We start from the raw sequence: 18,829 nt of genomic DNA, 5'->3' as shown, positions 1-18,829 counted from the left end.
GGGAACTTTAATGTACTACTTTATTATAGTTTTAATTATATTCGATCACAAAATTAATGTTGAGTTTGAGTTAAAGAGTTGAAGTTGAAAGTGAAAATATTGTCATATAGACCTATAACCCTATAAAGACAAATACACTAATTTTAATGTAGGTATTTTTATTTTCGAAAAATTGTACAACATTTTGGATGCTTAGCTTAGATTATGTAAATAATTTAAAATGATTAATTCCATTAAATTACTTCAAGTATAGCTTGCATTTAAATTAGATTTGAATGTGTGTGTGCTCATACAAATAGATTTGTATAGATATTTGCATATAAATATAGTGATATACATATATTATCTATGTATATAGGTAAAGGTACATATATGAAGGCAGGGCAACTAATATTACATTAAATTGGTCTATGTACATGTATGTATCAGTTAAACAAATGATGTGCTGTTGCTCAGGTATTAACAAATGATTTCTCCATAAAAAGTGCTAACATGTAGAGTCGATATGCAGTTTGGGATTATGTATTTAAAAGAACTTATATTTATATTCTTCCTTTAGGTGCCCATTGACTTTGCCTTTTGTAGTCTGAAAAGGAAGAGAAGTCAATATATATATTTAATTTCTTTTTCTCTCTCTTTCTCATTACTTACTTTCTTCTTAAGATCTTAAGCACTATTGTGCCCTCACGCACATTCTTGAATAGTCCAATTGTCTCAGCATGACTCATGCCCTGCACAGAGAGTCCATTGATTTCCACAATCTCATCGCCTGCAATGCAAATTGTTTAAGCATCAAAGAACTAATAGAAATGCTTCTTAAGCTACTCACCCGCCTGCAGCGTGCCGTCATCGGCAGCTTGGCCGGAGGGAAAGACAGTTTTAACGAAAATTCCCATATTGCCTTTGGGTGAATCTCGTCCGCCTACAATGCTGAAGCCCAAAGACTTTAGGCCAGGTCCTTTGAAAAACGTAATTGTCTTCTGTGTGCAGCGTCCGTTGCCTAGACAATAAATAAATTATACAAATTGTTTAGTAAGCTTAAGTTTTGATAATTGTTTATTGTGTTATTTGTGTTAAGCTCACCCTCACACATTGAGGCGCGAATGACTTCTGCCATTTCCTCGTCGCGTATCGTTAGCTTCGCCACTGGCAGCGATGGACGATGATGCATTAGCGAAGCAGCTGGTGGAGCCAATGAGCTTGTTACAGCTGCTGCTGTTGCTGCTGTTGATGATGATGAGGATGGTATATATGGATTAGGCGCAAACAGTGAAACGTTTTTTGGCGAGTGCTTGATATATAATGAATGGTGTTGTTGTTGCTGTTGTTGTTGTTGTTGTTGCGTATTATTAGTGAGATCAGTTGTTGTTGTTGTGGTTGGAGTGTCAGTGGTTGTTGCTGCTGATGCTGCTGTTGCTGGCGTCTGCATGAATAAGCTGAGACGCGATGAGCTGAGACGCGAATGCGCAAATCTCAGCGAGCGATAATGTGAATTGGTTAGATTAATGGAATTGCGAGCATAGTGCGTACGCTGGCCAAACTGCTGGCCAGCGCCGGAGCCCGCGCCTGGATCGGTGGACAGTGCAGCACCTTCTGAGCAACGCTTGCGTGCCAGCAGCCGCCATTTCTCATCATCCGCCAGCGAGGAGGCCACACAGACGCTGGCTGCCCGATTCGCATACACAGGTGTGTACGAGTCGTTGTTATTGGTGTTAACATTGGTTGTTGATGTGGAGGAGGTGTCATTGTTAAAGAGCGGTGTTGGTGTTAGAGCCAAGCTACGCTGACCTGAAGAGCTGCGCGCTCTGCGCCTCAATAGCTCATGCTCCGACGCACTCACGTCCAGCGAGTGTCGGGGCGTTGAGCTGCGACGATGTTGCATCAATGGCATGGGCGTGGGTAGCGTACTAACGCTGGCCAGGGACCGTGCATCGCACTGGTCCTCTTCCAGTTCGGCTTGCTCGTGCTCCCGCTCCCGTTCCCGTTCTCGGTCTTGTTCCTGATCTACATGGAGCTGCAGGCTCTGCAGGCTGTTCAGGCTATCTGTCCGCTGTGCGTAGCTGAGCCGTTGACGCTGCGTGCTCATGCCATCTATGCGTATTTTGGTATAGAAATCAGTTACAGTGGCTATCTCATCGTGCGCTATGACCAGATCGATGCAATTCTCCACAAAGCAGCTTAGCAGACGTTGCACTTCGCCAAATGATTGAATGCCACGCAAATGTTTGCCGTTTACATTAACAATCTCATCGCCAAGGCGCAGGCGTCCGTCCCTATGGAAGGATAGAGATGGAAATTGAGAGTGAGCTTGGTTCTTTTGTTGGGATTCATTAGTTGGTTTTCAAATGCTTTGGTCAAGAGTATCAGACTAACGTATTTACATATTTACACATATTTATTATATTTTTGTATTTTAATTTGTATTAACTTCTATGACCTAAATTTAAAGAAGTTTAGTTTTCTGATACGGGGCGTATGGATAATATGTTTGTCCGCTTAATAGGCAGCACTGGTTCTGGTTCATTATTGATTCTTTTATTTTGATTACGATTAATCGATACTTACTTTTGCGCCATGCCGTATGGTTCCAGCTCAACAATCAAATATCGATATTGCTGTTCATTGTTGTTGGTGACAACCATTTTGGGCGATAGAACTAGCCCAATGTAATCCTCTTGGCATTTTCGCTCCAACTTCAGTTGACGGAAACGTCGTCTGATTGTCTCAGTTTCATAGTCATAGTTATAGCCGCCAAGGGATACGGGCGCACTGCAAATGCTGTTGCGTACAGAGGAGCCTGAGCCCATGCCCATGCCCATGCCGACGCCCTCCGAGGAGCTGAGCGAGATAAGCGAATTGCGCTTAAGTGTGCCCGAGGCAATAGATTCTGTATCTCCGGCCGAGATGCTAAGATTATTGCACAGACGAGCACCAGCGATGCCGCCGCCGCCGTCGCTATCATAGCCCGATTCATTTGAACTTAGACAACTACTTAATCTTTGGTAAAGTGGTTCCCAGTCCTTGGATGTGATGCTGTCATTGCGCGACACATTCGCCATCTGTTGATCTGGCGAGTGACGCTGCGGCAACGGCGATCCGCCTTGAGCCACAACAGCATCCCTTTGAAATTGTTGCTGCAGCTGCTGCTGCTGTTGTTGTTGCTGTTGCTGATGCTTCAGCAGCACAGAGCCACCATTCTCCTCGGGTAGCACCGAAAGTCGTGAGCGCAAAAATGCATAGGGAAATGCATTGCGACGGCTGGCATCCTGTTGACTGCTGCTGCTGCCGTTGCCGCTGTTGCTGCTGCTGCCTGCATTGCTTGCTAGCCCACCTCCGCCCACACCCACGCCCACACTGTCGCTGCCATTGCTACTGCTGCTATTGCTGGTGATAAGGCAGCTGCTCACCTTGGCAATATCATCGCAACTGCTTGACTTGAGATTGGAAATGCGTGGCGCGCGCTGTTGCTGCTGCTGTTGCTGCAGTAAGTGTTGCCGTTGCTGCTGCTGCTGTTGGCTATGCAAATTTAAGCCTTCGGTGGGATCATCGCATTTGATGTAGGAGCAGCTGGACAATTGGCTGGTGGAGCTGCTACGATAGAGCGTTTGGCTAGTTGGCGTTGACTGCTGCGATGCCTCGGAAGCTTTCAGCAGATTGTGCGAACGATGATTCAGCATCCCTGTAGAGCCAATGCGATGAAAGAAATTCTTCAGTGCCTTCTGTGGGCGTGTCACTGGTCCATGTTGATACTGATGCGTCGGCGTTGACTGTGCGCTGTGGCTCTGGCCCCGGTTACCAGAATCCTGGAAATGTTGCTGCTGGTGATGTGGCTGTGGCTGTTGCTGTTGCTGTTGATGCTGATGACGCTGCTTGATCGTTTCAATTGGTCCCGACTTGCACTTTTTAAGCGTACTGCTTTGATAAGCTCCAGTAGGCGTTACTGAAGTCTTCGCATTACTAGACTTGTGCGTTGGCGAGTGAAACAGGCTGCGCAGATCCGTGTGCGATTTGTGGGCGGCGGCGGGGGACTCGCTGCGCTTCAGTAAATCCAGTTTGCGGCTCATGCGCTTGCCCCAGGTGAACACTGCAAAGGGAAAGGGCATATAGAAGAAGAACTCAATCAGAAAGTGATTTCTAAATTAATTACAATGCTTCAATAAATCTTAACACCTCTGGGGCATTTGCCGCAGCTGACAGCCGCCAACCGCCAGCTGCCAGCCGCCAAAGTCACATGAATCTGAAATCTCCATACATCGATAAAGAAAAGAAAGAGAAAAAAGAAGGAAAACGAGCTTGGACCATGTCTGTTCTTTAAGCCTGCTTTTCTTTTGTGGTTGATAGCCTGTCACGTGCTCGTGAAAGGCATCAGCTTACACACATATGGCAGCTGACCAAACCACAACAAAGGTCGGCTAAAGGAACGTGTTGATTGTTGCAGCTTGCAGTAACCGCAATTCCAATGATAGACTGCACATGCAAATTGTAGCGGTAACCTAAAGCTTTCTCCTTCTGATGCCTTGGCAGTGCTGTGTAGGTTCAATAAAAATAATAATACTTGAAAAGGAATGCAAATATGCAAATGAATTGTTCTCCGTTCAAATGTGAAATTCACATAACATATGCGCGCGCGCTTCAAAAGCTCAACTATCGCAAAAACATATCGATATGTTGTTCAGGCAATAGTTTTTAGTATTTTTTATCCATTGTCTTTTTATGCAACTGCGCATACAGTCACACTGCACACGTAAACAACAATTGATTTTTCGCAAGCTAATAACATGTCTGTGGCTGCGAAAAAAATTGCCGAGGCTGAACAATTGGTCCACACAGCTGAAAAAAGCTTAAAAACATCGCTATTGAAATGGGTACCTGACTATGACAGTGCTGCCGATGAGTACGCGAAGGCAGCAACTGCATATCGCATTGCGAAATCATTCGACAAAAGCAAGGAGTGTTTGCTAAAGTCTATTGAGTGCTACAAAAACAACAAATCCTGGTTCCACGCTGCAAAGTCATACGAGCAGATAATCCTGCTGTGCAAAGACCTGGACAAACTCACAGATGTTGAGGAATATGCCAACAAAGCGTGTAGCTTGTATCAACAACATGGCTCACCAGAAGCTGCCGCCTCCGCCTTGGACAAAGCAGCCAAATTGACAGAGCAGAAGCATCCGGAGATGGCTTTGCGTTTTTATCAGCACGCAGTTGAGGTCATTATGATTGAGGACTCAACACGGCAAGCCTCCGAGTACTCTTCGAAAGTATCAAGAATCTTGGTGAAGCTGCAGAGATACGAAGAGGCGACAAAGGCGCTTAAAAAAGAAATTGGATTCTATCAGCAAACTGAATCTTATGGTCAGATTGGACGTTTGGTTGTGGCGCTTGTCTTAGTGCAATTGGCGTTGGGTGACTCTGTGGAGGCCGAAAAGTCCTTCAAAGAATGGGGCAACTGCTGTGAGGCTGAAGAAGTCTCCACGCTGCAGACGCTCCTGCAAGCCTTTGACGACGAGGACGGTGAGCTGGCAGCTAAAATGTTGGCATCTCCATTCATCCGACACATGGACGTGGAGTATGCCATTCTAGCCAAGAACATTCCATTACCCAAGGGTCTAGAAGTAGAGAAGAAATCTAGTGATGCCAATGAAGCGAACACTACCAGAGAACTCGAGGATGAAGGCGAGGGCTTGTGTTGAGAACTCGTCCATGATTGTTATTCAACTGCTAATCAACAAATTATTCAATTAATGCAATTTACCAATTAATCGTTATATGGCCTAATAAAATAAAATTTAAAGTCTTCTTGCTCATATTTTGTGAATAATATTTATATCGATTCTATATTAAAAAAGTTAGACTGCTTGTGTCTTATATTTGTATAAGACGATAAATCTATCTTGATATAAGTGTGTGCAATCATACGCATATAATAAATATTTTATAGTTTGTATAAGATGCCAAGTCTCAATCATGGTATAAGAGTTTCTAGCTTAGTTTATTTGTATAAGACAATTTGTATAAGCCAATATGAATAAGTCTACACATGCTTATGCAATAGCTATTGTCAACTGTCTGGTATAAGAGACATATTACCTAACTTGTATAAGGCAACGAATAGCCAATCTTTGGATAAGTGCTTATATATAAGATATCAAAAACTAATTTGAGTTACATTTTTATACCATACTTCAAAACAGTTTTCCATCATTTAGGATTTACCAGACGAAATCATTCACATTGACCTCAGCTGTGTTCCTAAGGCAGTGCAATGTTTATGCTTCACATACAGCCCAATGACAATGGCGAAGTACCTAGGAAGCGTATGTGAAATGGTCGTAACTTTTAACGATCTGGTTTAGCAACGATGGGCAAACACTTAAAAAGCCATTCATGGGTGGAGTTTCTAGTTACGCTGCCAGATTCGGTTCGTTTATAAGCAAATTTATGCGTTTGTCCCATATTTCTAGCAAATGCAGGGAAAAGGAGAGCTAGAGGGAGGGCGAGGGCACTGAAGTTACACCAACAATTAGTATAAAAGGTGCTCATAAGAAGCAGCTGAAGCAATCTCTTGTGGTTGGCTGGCAGCTCGCCGAGCATCGCCAGCACGTTATGGACTCAATAAAATTTTGAAAACTATTTTCATCTATGACATTAAGTGCGCTAGCGAGTCTTTTTGGCTTGGACTCCAACTGCATCTGCATTTACATCGGCATGGGCCTCCTCCTCCTGTGACTCGTGCCAAAGATGTTTAATAGCCTCAGCCCAGCTGCGGGCCAAATGTGTGGGCGCGCAGCCTCAATTCGGGTTGACAGTTGAAACAACTGCAGCTATCCATGTATAGTTGGAGCTCAGCCACTAACAGCTCCACCCAGGCCTGACCGACTTTGTTCCGCAATTCTGTTCTGTACGACGGTCGACGGCCGACGGCCGACGGCGCTGTCCATTTGCATTTGATTAAAATTTCAACACGCGAAGCCGTTTGCCAATCAGAGTTGCTGGCGAAGCGAGGAGGATGGGTGTTAAACAATAATAGCAAATGGTCCGGGCATCAATTATATGACAGCCTCTGCCACGCGGCACACACTCAACTCATCGCTGTATCAAAAACGACCGCCGGCCACATGCCACAAATTCTACACCCACTTATCTTTTAAGACGGTGTCAAGTGCCCGCCAGCTCCAAGCCGGCTTCGTTGCAACTCTCTCGCGCTGGCATCAAGCCAGCAGAGACGGAGCTGGGCAAATGGGGAATGGGAAATGAGGAAAAAGACAAGTTGGAGTGCACTAGTCAAAGGTGCACGACTAGCAGATACCCTGAGTACCATTCTAGCTGACAGACTGATGGAATGTGCTGTTGATCCTGATCAAGAATATATCCATTCTTAGAGTGTACAGCCACGGTCTGACGCAAATATTTGCACGCAAATATTATACCCTTTTTATTTACTTTCATATAAATAATAAGTACATAGTTAGCTACTAAGACATACATAAGTTGCTGTTCATCAAAATTTGTATATATGTAACCGATTTTAGCTATTTAGGAGACGTTTTATGATTCTTTGCAACGACGTTTTCAAAGCTTCAGCAATTTTAATGATGTGCCAAAAGCGATAGCTAAAAGGACAATAGTTCGATAACAATACAAGCATACGATAGCCAGAACAGTTCGATAACCCCGATCGCTTGGTGCTGGCATTTCCATTCAATTATTTGCTAACAAAGCTCAGCTCTAGCTGCTGTTGTCACATTGCATTCAAGTTGTTGGAGATGTTTTTCGCCATTTGTGTTGCGTGTCACAGACAATTTAGCCTCAGCCTCAGCTTTGTCAGCTGTTGTGCGTCATTCTAATGCCGATTTTAATTGATGCTAATTAGTGGCGCCCCAAGGTCAGAAACGCCACATCAATAGCTGTAAATGACTTTCTGCAGGGCTTAAATTATGGCCATAATTGGCCAGGGCTCTGATTTCCAAAGCAGCCACAACAGCGGCACCATGAGAAATCAATAAGCGCCATAGCTTTAGATCTGTTCTCGCCCAGCTGTCGGCGGTCGACAGTCGGCAAAAAAAAAGGAACAACACATAAATGCTATAATTTGGAATCTGCGTTGAATTCCATCTTCATCTTCATCTTCAACGAAACTATTCCATCTGCATTGCACGCATGCGCATTTATACTGGATTATCGCTTATTACATGTTTCTACCTCGACTTGATTTATTTCGCTGCCCGATTATCGATCTCTTAGCTCAGTCCAAGGCATTCGTTTCGCATTTTTCTCCTGCCCGTTCCGCTGCCCCTGCCCCTGCCCCATTCAAACTCAGCGCCTTCCCCGTTATGCGACGATCTAGATCGAAGAATTGAAACGCGTACGTGAGATATTATTGTATGCCGCGTGCATTTTGGTTGCCGTTTTCTGCCTCATTTTGAATATTTGTTATTGCTTCGCTTCACTCTCGTCCATCCCAAGCACCACTCGCTCTTTCTCATGTTCTGGCGGCTCTGACTCGGCTTTCGATTCGGCTCGACGACTCAGCCACATTATGCAAATGCTTCTGATCGTATATTTCCCATGACATGCTTATTAAACTTGTTGGCTAGTGTAATTTTGTTCAGTAGCTTGAATCTAACAGCTGCATCGCTTGCCTTGCTCGAGCTTAATAAGAAGTCTGACTAAAGTCGAACATATTGTATAGATTTATGTCTGCCAAAAGCTGAAACCCCATCAGAAGGTGGCAAACTCTTCTGACTATTAGCTAGACAAAATCTTATGATTCTCTTCTATATGTAACTTTGCTATTTCTAACAGAAATGTATCTTATTTCTCTAGCTCTTTCGCAGTTTGCTGCCATTTGGCTGCAAAGCCAATCAGTTATATCACTCGCTCTTCGTAGCACACAAACCACAACGGAGTCTTGCATTGCGAATCATCAGTCAAATGAATCACATAATGCCACGCTTTGTCACACTTGGTCGCTTATGGGATTTAGGGCCCCTAACCGAAACCTCAGTCCAGACCATAAAAGTACCATCCCAGACCGAGTCGCAGCCCCAGTGGCTTTGGATCGCATTACGCACAGTGGGGCCTTTGTACATTTCGCGTTGTAAAACTCAGAGTTTCTCAATGAAGCAATAAATGCAAAAAGCATACGAAAGACCATGTTTGCAGTTTTGTTTTGGCCACGCTCTTAGGCCACAATGCCCACTGTGCGGCGCAAAATCGGGTCAATACGGTATTTCAGGGCGTGCTTTATACCTTTATACATAAACACATAGCCATGCCCACATTCAAGTATCGATGACAATCGCGACTGCTTGATGATGCGTTGACACATGCGGAAATCTTTTCATTGAACGAACCAAATAACTCGAACTGACTCCAATGGAATTTATATTGTAAATTGAATGTTATTGAATGAGCTGCCAGTAACTGAACTAGTTCCGCTTAGCATGTGTTATTTTGAAGGAATGGGCTGATTGGCTGAAATCTGCTCTTATACATAAGTATATGTGTGTGACAGGCGAACGCACTAACATATGTTAAAAGTTATGTAAGTTAGAGCGAGATGACACAATTAGCTGACGGAGAGTGGGGTGGGAATGGCAATTCGCCTTGAATTGCTGTGTGTTTGTTTTTATTCTGTTTGCTCCTTTTCTTTGATTTCTTTAACTGGCAAATTGCAGCGCAAACAAGATATTTGAAATGTAATTGATTTATGCCAATGTAAGACAGCTCTTTTCAATAGAATGTCTGCTTAAGAACCAATTAAAAAGCACTAAAAAGTTGGCCACTCACAGTCGCCATCTAATTTATAGCAAGTCTCTAACAGAGTGTGAAAGTGTGAGAGAGGGGAGGCGAGTCTATAAATTATTAGATATGGGGCACGGTAAGTTGTCCACATACACACACACATATATACACTGCCATAAATATAGATAAAGATGTCATTCCACTAGGGCGGCATCATTTAAAAATCAATTTCAGCGCATTTAAGGCTTTGGGGCTTGCCATCTATTTTGGTCGCTTGTTTGCTTTTAATCTTGGGCTGGAGCCGGGGCAGTATGGGGGCGTGCTACTCACCATTTCGCGTGGTGCTGGCCAAGGAGGTGGCGCTGCCTGTGCTAATGCTGCTGCCAGCATCGCTATTTGCGTCACCAGCGGCTGTTACCAATTTCTGTTCATCATCCAGGACAACGACAGGCACGGCTGTCACCAGCTTGTAGTCGGGCATATGTCCTTGAAAAGTGAAAAGTGAAAATTAATTACTGATTCGCATAATTTGTAAATGGAAAGTGCATTCGCCCCTCGATCGACGAAAGATCATTAACATTCGACTGATAGCGGCCAAGCGTACAAAAAAATACGGAAAGATAGCCGGAAAATATTTAAGAAAAATGATTTCTGAGAGTCTAAAGCTTTAATACCCTCAAATGTTTCTAAAAAACCTAAAGTAAATGTAATTAATTTTTATATTAATTGAGAATCTTGAGGTATGACTACGATTTTATACTAAGTTATCTTTTGATTTATAATGTAACTTAAATTATTATTATTATTTCATATTATTTCTGCATTTCTTATCTATATTCAAAAATGGTACAAGTGTTGCAATCGCTATCGTAATCATTGAACGCTTGGGACTTTATAAATATCAGCACTGGAGAAAGTTGCTGTCAGTTTGCGTGACGATGGTTGGGCGATGGGGTCTAAAGCTTTGGCAGCTCTTTTTGCCAGTATTCTGGGTGCAAGCGCAGGGCAGATTCAGATTTGATTTGAAGCAAATGCTGCTGCCGCAACTAAATGGCTCTGAGGGCCAATTCGAGAATTGGACGAGGCAGCTGAGTGCAGAGGAGCAGCAGCGCTTGGCCTGGAATGTCAACTTCTTGGAGAATCCGCCAATGGAGTACGGGGAGCTGCAGCAGCTGCTCAGCACCAATAGCAGCATTCAAAATCCGTTAAGGCTGCGTCTGTGGCTCAGTCTCTATTGGCAGCTGCGACGCACGAGCCGCTTGGACAACAATCATCAGTTGCTGCTGGACTTTGCGTTGAGTTTGCGTCAGTTGCAAACGGATCCGGCATGGAATAGCAGCCAATTGCAGAACATGTTGCTGAGTTTGCCAAGTGCATTGCGGATCTTGGCTCGGAGTCGCTGGCTGTGCTTGGAGCACGACAGAGACCTGCTCTATCTGTTGCCAGCTGGAGCATTGCAGCTGGGGGCCCAAAGCCGCTGCTGCATGTGGCAACTGGCGTTGGTGGCCGAGACGTCACATGGCTGGCTACGCCTGGAGAATCTATGCGAAATGCAAGACACTTGGTTCATCAATATGCCGCAGCAGTTGGAGTCAGGATTCTACCTACTACAGCGTGCGCCTAACAGCAATTCCAGCAACTATTGCAGTCGCCAGGGATCGGGCTATTACGAAGAAGTTGCCAAGAAGAAGGCGGCGGCGGAGGAGGATTGTTACTGGCAGCTAAACGATTGCAGCGGGCTGCCAGTACTTCTGAAGAGGTTCTATGAGACATAGATGCGACTATGTGCTAATCAGATATGATATACCTAAGTATATATAAGCTTGATTATATACTCAACCTCAACTTGACCTAAATATATATGCAGCGCATCTGTTCGATTCGTTTCGTTTTCTACTTACCATTTGATGCCAGTGAGATGTTGATGCTGCTGCTACTTGAGGAGCCATTTGAGTTGGACTTCTCATACAGGCAGCTGCTGGAGGACGAGTTGCCTGCAGGATGCAGACGCTGTGCCACATATTGCTGATAGTGCTGTTGCTGTTGTTGGTGTTGCTGCTGCTGCTGCTGCTGCTGCTGCTGCTGGATGCTGTTAATGCTGCTGCTGCTGGCGTAGCTGAGCAGAAAGTTAGCTGCGCTGGCATTGTTGGCATTGTTGCCCAGTTTAGTGGGCACAAAAATGGAAGGTTGCTGCTGCTGTTGCTGTTGCCTATGCAATGCATTGGACTCTTGCAAGGAGAGCATTGATAGCCCTGATGGCGTCTGGCGTCCACTTAGCAAACATGTGGGCGTGGCCGTGCGTAAAGGCTGCCCATTATTGCCTCCAGTTGGCGCTGTTGCTGACGTGGCGGCAACAGTTGCTGCTGCTGTTGCCGTGGCAGCAGCGCCATTGCTTGTTAGCGTTGTGCAACTGAGTATCATGACGGGCGACTTATCGTGTAAATCAGGCAACGATGAGGATATCGCTGTGCTGCTGGCAATGCTCTTGCTGAATCTGTTGCTGCATGTTGTTGCTCGGTTGCCGTTGCCGTTGCTGTTGCTGCTGTTATATTGCTTGCTGGTGGCACAACTGTTGCTCGTCTGCTGTTGCTGTTGCTGCTGCTGATGCTGCTGAGCGGCGCTTAAAGTGCTGTAAGTGTCCGTTGATTTGCGCGCTTTAAAGAGACGCATGCTACGAATTGTTGCTCTCGGGTGCTGCTGCCGCTGTCGATGTTGCTGCTGTCACAGTGCGCTGCAATTATAGGAATGCTGCATTAGTTAGCTCGCAATCAAGTCCAGACAAATTAGTTAAGGCCTAAAAACCCAATTCGAATACAGTTTCCATTTCACATTCAGTTTTTCACTTTTCGCCCAACGGAGCGTATAATTAACATAATTTGCCAATCTGCGAGCCGTCGAATTTTTCAGCGCTGAGTTTTGTAGGCAAATCTAAGGTGTTAATGCTGTTGGAGTTTGTATTGAAACTACTTTTCCATTTGGGTCGAACTAACTTAGCAGTCTAATTAGAAATGTCATATTTGACACGATTAAACTGCGAAAGTATACAAAAGCTAAGGTGAATTGCGCTTGAAATTTATTGACTTATTATTTGAATTCATGGTAAGTCGGTCGTGGCGAGGGGCAACGCCATAAGGCACATACATGACATGGATGAACAGTCGAGCCGATGTAGCCCTGACCATTTGTTGGTCTTTCTGTATACGAATAAGTATAAGTATGTGTATAAGTATAAGAGCTGTCCTATTGTATTAATCGATAACTTTTCAAATCGATATCGTAATTCATATAATCATGTATATCTCAAAGATTTCAAAAGCTGGAGTCAACCCAATTGGTATACTTTGAACATTTAACGTTTCAGTTACTTGCATTTACTTTCTATATATGTCATGTATTTTATATATATCACTATTACTCACTACCTTTAACTCTATCAAATGTGAGCTATATGTTATATATGCAATTTTAAGTCATATGTACTAACAACACTGTGCAGCAGTTAAGGCCTAATAAAACCGAAAAACCTGATAGCTTACCGGAAAAAATAATAAAAATAGGTACTTTTTTTTCTCAGTGGTGGTTGCAGCAGGGGTTATCACACGCTTATCAACATTTCCTGGATTGCTCAATAAAAAAGGCCAATTCTATCAGTTCAAGTCCAAGTGTTGTATATGTTAGGTGATTATCAGAGCATGTTATTAATAAACACATGTGAGCACACAGTTTGCTATATGTTTCTTATGCCGATCGTTTTCATAATATTTATGTTTTTGTTGGCGTGCTACAAATATTTGCACTTCGCTTCAGCTGCTCGGCACACGCAGGCCAAGGAAAGGCATTTGAATGAAGGTCGTCTAACAGCTGCCATTGCGGCATGTGGGTGGACGGGCAATGAACCAGACATTTGTTCTGCGTTAACAGTAACACTGACTTAAATAACAGAAGTTGACACGCGAATTAACATAGTATGTTATATGTTGCTATCTTTTACTTATCGATAATTTACACAACTGCCTTTTACTTTTGAAAGTGGGCAAACGTACTTGAAAGTAGTCAATGCTAATTTGAGACTTAATGCTAATCAAACAACCAATCAAGCGAGCCACTCGGTCTACAACTCGCGTCAGCTAACATCTGCCCAAGTCAAAGTGGGCGCCTCTGCTGCGTGCCTAATTGATGTGACATTTGCGTGTGCAACTATGAATGCATTTACTTAGATACGATTATGTGGCACTCTGGGAGAAATCTACTTTTAAGCGTTCAAATATAAAATATTTTGAATGCTAATTTAAATGACTCTAGTTAACATAAATTCATTTTACGCTCATAAATTCATTTTTCTATTAGCAGCAATTAATGTTAATTAAATATAAGACTTTTGTGCTCAGTGCCAAAATGAGTAATGCATTGATAAGATTAGTGATGTGTATCATAGTCGATAGTCGTCGATTAATTAAAGGCTAATTCACTATTGTGAACTGCATTTGACAGTTATACTTGTTGCTTTCGCTGGCAGTAGTTTAGTCTGAGCTTATTTAAGAAATTTAATAAAATTTAGCTGTGGTTGCCCACTGTGCAAAGCCACTTAGTCAAATCGAATGACGTCCCATGGCGCTTTGACCCGCCTGCCGTCTGCCGTCTGCCGTCTGTCGTCTGCCGACTGTCCTCTGCTGTCTGCCTTGGCCTGGGCTACTGTGTGGCAATAATTTTGCTAATTTTATCAGACGCTTTGTGCCTGGTCGAGCCTGCCTGATTTTTATGGACGCTTTTAAGCGTTGCTCAGGCACATTTCTCTATCTCTCTTTCTGTCTTTCTCTCTCTCTCTCTCTCTCGGTGCAATATGTGCAGCTAATGTAAATTTAAATGGCCTCTGAGAATCAGTGCCATATATTTTCGCCGTCTTCTAATTAATAGAGTAATAGTAAAATTTGTATATTACTCTAAGATGCGACCTGCTTAGAACCACTTTCGAAGACACAGTCACAGGCCGTTGCCCGGCTGGTTTATGGGCGAAACCTGTTTCAAGGACGCGGCGTTGGCGCAGTTCCAAGAACTCTCGGCTCATTACCGTACCGCACGACGGGGCTGGGCAAGTGAGTGGAGCAGCAACAAAAACGTGACTCTGATTCTGCGACTGGTAAACTATTTCTTTAAGCTGCATCTCAGTCGTATAGGGCTTATAATGATGCCCGTGACTCTATCTCCATGACGCACTGCGTCTCCCCACTTCGTCTTATGCTGCGTCTTTTCATTTTTTACACTTAATTTTTTTTTAATTTGCCTGCTCGCAAATATAGCGAAAAGAGCGCATTTTAATGCCCTTTGAGCTGTAGGAGGTGGTTAAGGCTGGGGTATGGCTTAAGTCTGTCAGATTGCCCGATATTATGGCAGTCGAGCCAGAGTACTGTTACCCCTTAGAGACCGTTTCAGTATTTAGTTTTTCGTCTAAACTATTTCCATTTCTTTATAGTTTAACCCCCATTAGAGTATCTGTTAGTCGAGTCGCAGACTAGACTAGAGCACTCTTACTTATATATATATATATATTTTTTTTTACGTTTATTAAATTTGCTAACTGCTTTTTTGCACATATCTCTCTCAAATCGCGTCTCATGGCTTTTGCTCCTGGCAACAAATCAGAGCCGGCTGCATAGTTGTAAAATTCCTGTAAACAAGCCGTGGCTGCCGCTGCAGCTGTGGCATGTAGCATAAGTTGTGCCCCGATACCCATGCCACTAAGCACTCTGCTCCACACATACACACTCAAGCATCAGACAGACAACAATTGCGGCATTGGATTTGTTCCATGGGTAGTCATTAAAGTTAACGACTGGAAAGTCCACAAATAACAGAAGAGACTGCGAGAGAGAGAGAGATAAGGAGTGAGAGTGAGAGAGACTGAACGAGCAGAGCTGCAGTTGCAGTTGTTCAAATAGATTCTCAAAGGAAACACAAATAAATCATAAAAGAAAAATAGATTCAATACTTTATATCAAACAAGCTAAAGATACATAAGCAATTCAAGATCGATAACTATTTTTTGTTATCGATTTCATAAAGATAGCAAAAAATGATTGATTGTTAGACTTGGTCTGCTGTAGTCGACTCTGGAATCTAGCAGATGGACAAGATTATATATATTTACAGCTTGAAAACTATATACTGTCCTATATTATAGCATAGGCTACAGATCTTACCGCTATATAGGCCATAAAGGAGACTTATGATTTGATTGGCTCATAATAAATGCGTTTTAAGTCAAAGTCTAGTTTCACAGTTCTTCATATTGTTTGGTTTTATGACTGTTTTCAATAACGGCCTATGAACTATTAGCTCTTTTTTGTAATCCATATAAGCCATAAACTTTTCGTTCCACCAACGAGCCTACCATGCACAACAATAACAACAACAACAACAGCAGCAGCCGCATTAAAAGGCATCCAGCCGAGTTTGCCTTTTGTTGCCACAAACTTTTGAGTTATTTTTTTTCTTCTTTTCTTTTTCGTTATGTATGCGCCTATGCGCCTACATCTACCTAAGTGTGTGCGTGTGTGTGTGTACTTCTGGCAAGTCCGCATTCTTTTAAAGGTTGCCAAGTTGGCCACAAGCATGCGCCGCAGCCGCAACCGAAGCCACAGCCACAGCCGCAGCCTTGCAGACCAGTTCGAATATGAACCGAAACATAAACCAAAAAACCAAATTGAAAACCAAAAAAAAAAAATAACATTTGCCCAGCAGTTTGAAGTCAGTTTTCATTTTCGTTAAGCGCCCACATCGACAACTGTTGCTGCTGCCGCAACATGTTGCTGCTGCTGCTGCTGCTGTTGTTGTTGTCGGCGAGTTCTGAGTACAAACAAAGATTGCTTTTTTGGCTTTTTCTTGTTTTGGACTACCAAAATGAATTCTAATTGCAGCAGCAGCAGACATATATAGAGAAATCGGTGCTGCTGTTGCCGGCAGCTGGAACTAGATATTGGCATTGCATTTGTTGTTGCCGCCGCCACCGACGCCGCTTGAAAAGCTGCTGACCTTCAGCGACACAGTGCGAAATGCTGCCACCTGTTTGCCCAGTCCACATGAGAGAGCTGGCGATGTTTAGACATTCCTTTTGCAGTCGCTAATTAGGCATATCAATATAATTATGTTGCTATACGGCGCATGAGTCATTGAGCAGGTTGCTGCTGCTGCTGCGGCTGCTGCTGCAGTTATTTCTTTGCTGATTGCTGGTGTGCTGTGCATATGTTGCTGGCAGGAATGCCAGGCAACGCGCATCGTAGCGCGTTCTATAAATAGTTAACCTAATCAAAATGCAGGCGTGTAAGCAAAAGCATTTGCAATTTGCATAGTTGTTGCTGTTGCTGTTGCTGTTGCTGTTGCTGTTGCAGCTGGCAATTAACTTTGGCATGCGCAGACATTGGTCTAAATGTCAAGGTAAATTATGATGCATTCAGCTATTACGTCTAATAGTCAAAAATGCACACGTGCAACTATTTTTAGTTGTTGCTGTTCCTGCTGCTGCTGCTGCTGCTGCTGCCAATGACAGTTTGCTAAACCTGCCTGAGCATATGTTGTTGATGTATCTCTTTGGCTGCGCCCTTTTCTACGCTAATTAACCAGATGGGCTGCCTGGCAATCGGCACAAAGAAAAGCGAATCCAGCCTGCGGCGTTTTTGCAACATTTAATCATTACATTGCTGCAAAAATCGTATCATTAGCGTTTTAACGATTACGCGCTTTATCAAAATAGCAGCGACAACCACAGCAGCAGCAACAGCAGCAGCAGCAGCAACAGCAACAGCAATTGCTGCTGCTGCAACAGTTGCCAGCTAGTTTCTAGTTGCCTGCTGGGCTATCGATCGACGGCTGCGCCGACCAAAGTTATAAAATATTTACAGTGGGCTGTTGGCTAGGCATATATAAAGATACATTTCTTAAGATACATTTTTTCAGATACATTTCTGAGATACATTTGGCTTATAGAAAATTGTTAATAATTACAATATACACTAGATTTAAAAGAAATGTGAGCTGATTGCTAGATTACAAAACATTGTGAATTTTGACTGCAGCTCTCTCATTTTTAACCACTGTGCAGCAATTGATAAAAAATATTTTGAGACATTTCTATAGAAAATTGTAGAGCTGCAGACACATACACACACACACACACACATACACATACACATACACACACACACACACACACATACACACACACACACACACACACACACACACACACACACATACTCTCACACACACATATGAGGAGGCTGAATAAAATTGAAAATCAATGCTATCATTGAGCAAGTGCAGTTTGCAGTTGCTGTTGCTGTTGCTACTGTTGCCGTTGCTGCTGCCGCTGCGGCAGCACGTACATGTAATTTTTTTAATTGCATACAACAATTTAGAAATTGGTGTGTTGCAGCCGCCTGCAGCCGGCAGCAGCGATTTGATTCTAGACATAAAAAATAACCAGATCAAGTCGAGCAACTGTCGCAGCTCGCGTTGACAATTATGAATTTAATGGCTGCTCAAAGAACACCTACAACACGTCTCATGGCTGTTGCATAAAGTGAGCAACTGTTGCCGGTAAGTTTATACTTTCACTGCTGTTGCTGCTGCTGCTGCTGCAATGCCAAACACATGTTGTTTGCTTCAAGGATGCCATATCCTCGTCATGCGTAACTTAATACCAACAACATCTGAGGCCCAGAGACAATGCTGTTGTTGCTTCACTCTTAATCAGGTGTAGCGCCTGATCCGCAACGACAATTACACACAAGCTGTTGCTGCTTGTGGCAATTATGCCATGAACTTGTTCTGACTGCGCAACTGCAACACGCTCTGAAATGACAGTTTCATTTCAAGTTAGTGCTGCCTCAGAGTGTTCAGGTTGTTCAACTCCAGCTAACGCTTCAGCAACAGCAACAGCAACAGCAACAACAACCAGCTCCAAGCCTGCTTCAACTTTAAATGTAACTGCCATAGTTTCATGACTTGTCATTAGCTAATGTTGAGGCATCTTCAGCTGCCCCGCGTCTGGTAATCACTGACATCTGGAGCCTCAATTACATGCACT

The 18,829-nt window shown here is 43.5% G+C and overlaps 3 protein-coding genes across 10 annotated transcripts in view; 2 read left to right on the top strand and 1 right to left on the bottom strand.

Annotated features, from left to right (window-relative positions):
* Positions 1-364: 364 nt before the first annotated feature.
* LOC111596986 (homeobox protein 5) overlaps positions 365-18,829 on the bottom strand; it is a 53,875-nt gene continuing 35,410 nt past the window's right edge. For 5 of the 8 annotated variants that reach the window (XM_023311472.2, XM_023311471.2, XM_023311470.2 and 2 more), the window contains exons 4-10: positions 11,649-12,478; positions 10,078-10,233; positions 2,566-4,084; positions 1,084-2,273; positions 830-1,000; positions 652-769; positions 365-586 (exon numbers count right to left, since the gene is read on the bottom strand). In XM_023311472.2, coding sequence (XP_023167240.2) covers positions 556-586; positions 652-769; positions 830-1,000; positions 1,084-2,273; positions 2,566-4,084; positions 10,078-10,233; positions 11,649-12,417 — 3,954 coding nt within the window. In that variant the 5' untranslated portion in view covers positions 12,418-12,478 and the 3' untranslated portion in view covers positions 365-555. Of the gene's footprint in view, positions 587-651; positions 770-829; positions 1,001-1,083; positions 2,274-2,565; positions 4,085-10,077; positions 10,234-11,648; positions 12,479-13,283; positions 13,482-18,829 lie in introns of those variants that run through there. The other 3 variants (XM_023311478.2, XM_023311476.2, XM_023311477.2) reach the window with 3 other exon arrangements.
* On the top strand, positions 4,731-5,793 carry LOC111596988 (gamma-soluble NSF attachment protein-like). Its single transcript, XM_023311479.2, has one exon. The coding sequence runs from the start codon at positions 4,779-4,781 to the stop codon at positions 5,691-5,693; it is 915 nt and encodes a 304-aa protein (XP_023167247.1). The 5' UTR covers positions 4,731-4,778; the 3' UTR covers positions 5,694-5,793.
* Positions 10,688-11,611, top strand: LOC111596989. Its single transcript, XM_023311480.2, has one exon. It carries the CDS (start codon positions 10,779-10,781, stop codon positions 11,520-11,522), a length of 744 nt encoding a protein of 247 aa, XP_023167248.2. The 5' UTR covers positions 10,688-10,778; the 3' UTR covers positions 11,523-11,611.

Source organism: Drosophila hydei, unplaced genomic scaffold, assembly GCF_003285905.1.
Source record: "Drosophila hydei strain 15085-1641.00,03,60 unplaced genomic scaffold, DhydRS2 tig00008130-arrow-arrow-pilon, whole genome shotgun sequence".
Classification (NCBI taxonomy): domain Eukaryota; kingdom Metazoa; phylum Arthropoda; class Insecta; order Diptera; family Drosophilidae; genus Drosophila; species Drosophila hydei.
Note: the sequence above shows the minus strand (reverse complement) of the source record. Positions and strands in the feature narration are given on the sequence as shown.